We start from the raw sequence: 1,941 nt of genomic DNA on the forward strand, positions 1-1,941 counted from the left end.
TAGAATGGAAGGTCGTATCGTTGGTTTCACGGAAGCTGCTTTTGACTTCAAGTATCCTGCAGTGCTGCCCAAGAATCACTGCGTCACTCTGCTCATCGTCGATTCGTACCATCGGCGGTATAACCACTGCAACGGAGAGACAGCGGTTAATGAAATGCGGCAAAAGTTTCACCTGTCGGAGATGCGCGCGGCTTTTCGAAAGGTTCGCAAGATGTGTACGTGGTGCAAGGTGTTCAGGGCAACACCAACTGTTCCAAGAATGGCACCGCTACCTGATGCCCGAGTCACACCACGTGTCAAACCATTAAGCTTCGTTGGGTTAGATTACTTCGGCCCGCTTTTGGTGGTACAAGGCCGTCACGAGGTGAACTCGTGGGTTGCACTCTTCACATGTCTGACCATAAGAGCCATCCACCTCGAACTTGTCTCCAGCCTGTCAACCGAATGCTGTAAGATGGCTATCCGCCGGTTCATAGCGCGGAGGGGGTCACCTAAGGAAATCTATAGTGACCGGGGAACCAATTTTGTTGGAGTCAGTGGTGAGCTACGGGAACAGCTCAAAGGAATCACCCAGGAACTAGCTGCGACTTTCACTAATACTGTCACTCAATGGCGCTTCAACCCACCAGCTGCGCCGCACATGGGGGGGTCTTGGGAGCGTATGGTTCGGTCCGTAAAGTGTGCTCTGGCTTCGGTATCCGTTGAACGTAAACCGAGTGAGGAAGTTTTGGTCACTTTGTTAGTGGAAGCGGAATCGGTGGTGAATTCGAGGCCGTTGACCTACATACCCATCGAGACCTCGGATCATGAGGCACTAACGCCGAACTGTTTTCTCATGCTGAGCACAAGCGGGGTGAATCAGCCTCCGACACAGCTCGTGGACGACAAGCAGGCTCTACGTTCCAGTTGGTTTTTGCATCAAAGGCTGCTGGACCAATTCTGGACACGCTGGGTGAAGGAATACCTTCCAACCATCACCAAGCGGACCAAATGGTTTGTTGACACAAAGCCGGTCTCAGCCGGCGACCTAGTGATAATTGTAGAAGATCGACTTCGTAACGGATGGATTAGAGGGCGAGTGCTGCGAGTATTTCCTGGACGAGATGGCAGATGTCGCAGCGCAAATGTTAAAACGTCATCTGGTGTTCTAAGACGTCCGGTGTCCAAATTTGCCGTCCTGGAAGTGGATGATACCGCTCGTGAGGATACGGAGCAATACGGGTCGGGGAATGTTCAGGACGGAGCTATAGTACCCTAGTTTCCCCCGGCACTCAACCGATGCGAGAACGAACATTTAACAATATACAACGATGAGCGATTGTTCAGGGACATGCAGTCAGTATTCAGTCAGACACCACACGACAGGGAGCACACGTTGAGCATAGCACAGTTAGTTTGTTAGTAGAAGCAGTATTTAGAAGATAGAATTTGTTGGACGGGATTAAACTAAAAAGGGACTGAAAATGTAAGTAATTGAATTAAAATGTTTGGATATAAATAACATGTAACTTATCACCTAGTTAAAACTTAACAACTACTCATGCAATTATACCTATGAACTATGTTTGTACTTAAAATTAACGAATTAAAAACGCTTTACAGCTAAAAGCGAATTCCACCGTAAAAAGCGAGTTTTTGCTCTTTGGACGGTCCGAAAACCATCACCAGTCGCAACACACGGTATTAGGCACAATGCTCTGTTTTACCATTTTGATTTGAACAATGGCTCAAACATTTGGAATTCCATAAATTATATTTATTTTCCATAATACACACAATAAGCAATAAAATAGCGTTTAAAAAATAAAGAAACACGGATAATTATTTTTTACAGGGCTCTTTGAAGTAAAGAGCATCCTTAAGGTCACGGTATTAGGGCATGGCACGGTAGTACCATTTGCAGGGCAAATATAATGCAAATATCGCTTTTTCTTGCGTATA

At 46.4% G+C, this 1,941-nt stretch overlaps 1 protein-coding gene across 1 annotated transcript; it reads left to right on the forward strand.

The window, feature by feature from the left end:
* Positions 1–4: 4 nt before the first annotated feature.
* LOC134291259 (uncharacterized) lies at positions 5–1,258 on the forward strand. Its single transcript, XM_062858767.1, has one exon. The coding sequence runs from the start codon at positions 5–7 to the stop codon at positions 1,256–1,258; it is 1,254 nt and encodes a 417-aa protein (XP_062714751.1).
* The last annotated feature ends 683 nt before the right edge of the window (positions 1,259–1,941 follow it).

The sequence above is a fragment of the Aedes albopictus genome, chromosome 1 (assembly GCF_035046485.1).
Source record: "Aedes albopictus strain Foshan chromosome 1, AalbF5, whole genome shotgun sequence".
In the NCBI taxonomy this organism is placed as follows: domain Eukaryota; kingdom Metazoa; phylum Arthropoda; class Insecta; order Diptera; family Culicidae; genus Aedes; species Aedes albopictus.

Bases quoted from the DNA above. Each gene is read 5' to 3' on its own strand.
- LOC134291259 (XM_062858767.1), top strand. From the start codon at position 5: ATGGAAGGTCGTATCGTTGGTTTCACGGAAGCTGCTTTTGACTTCAAG.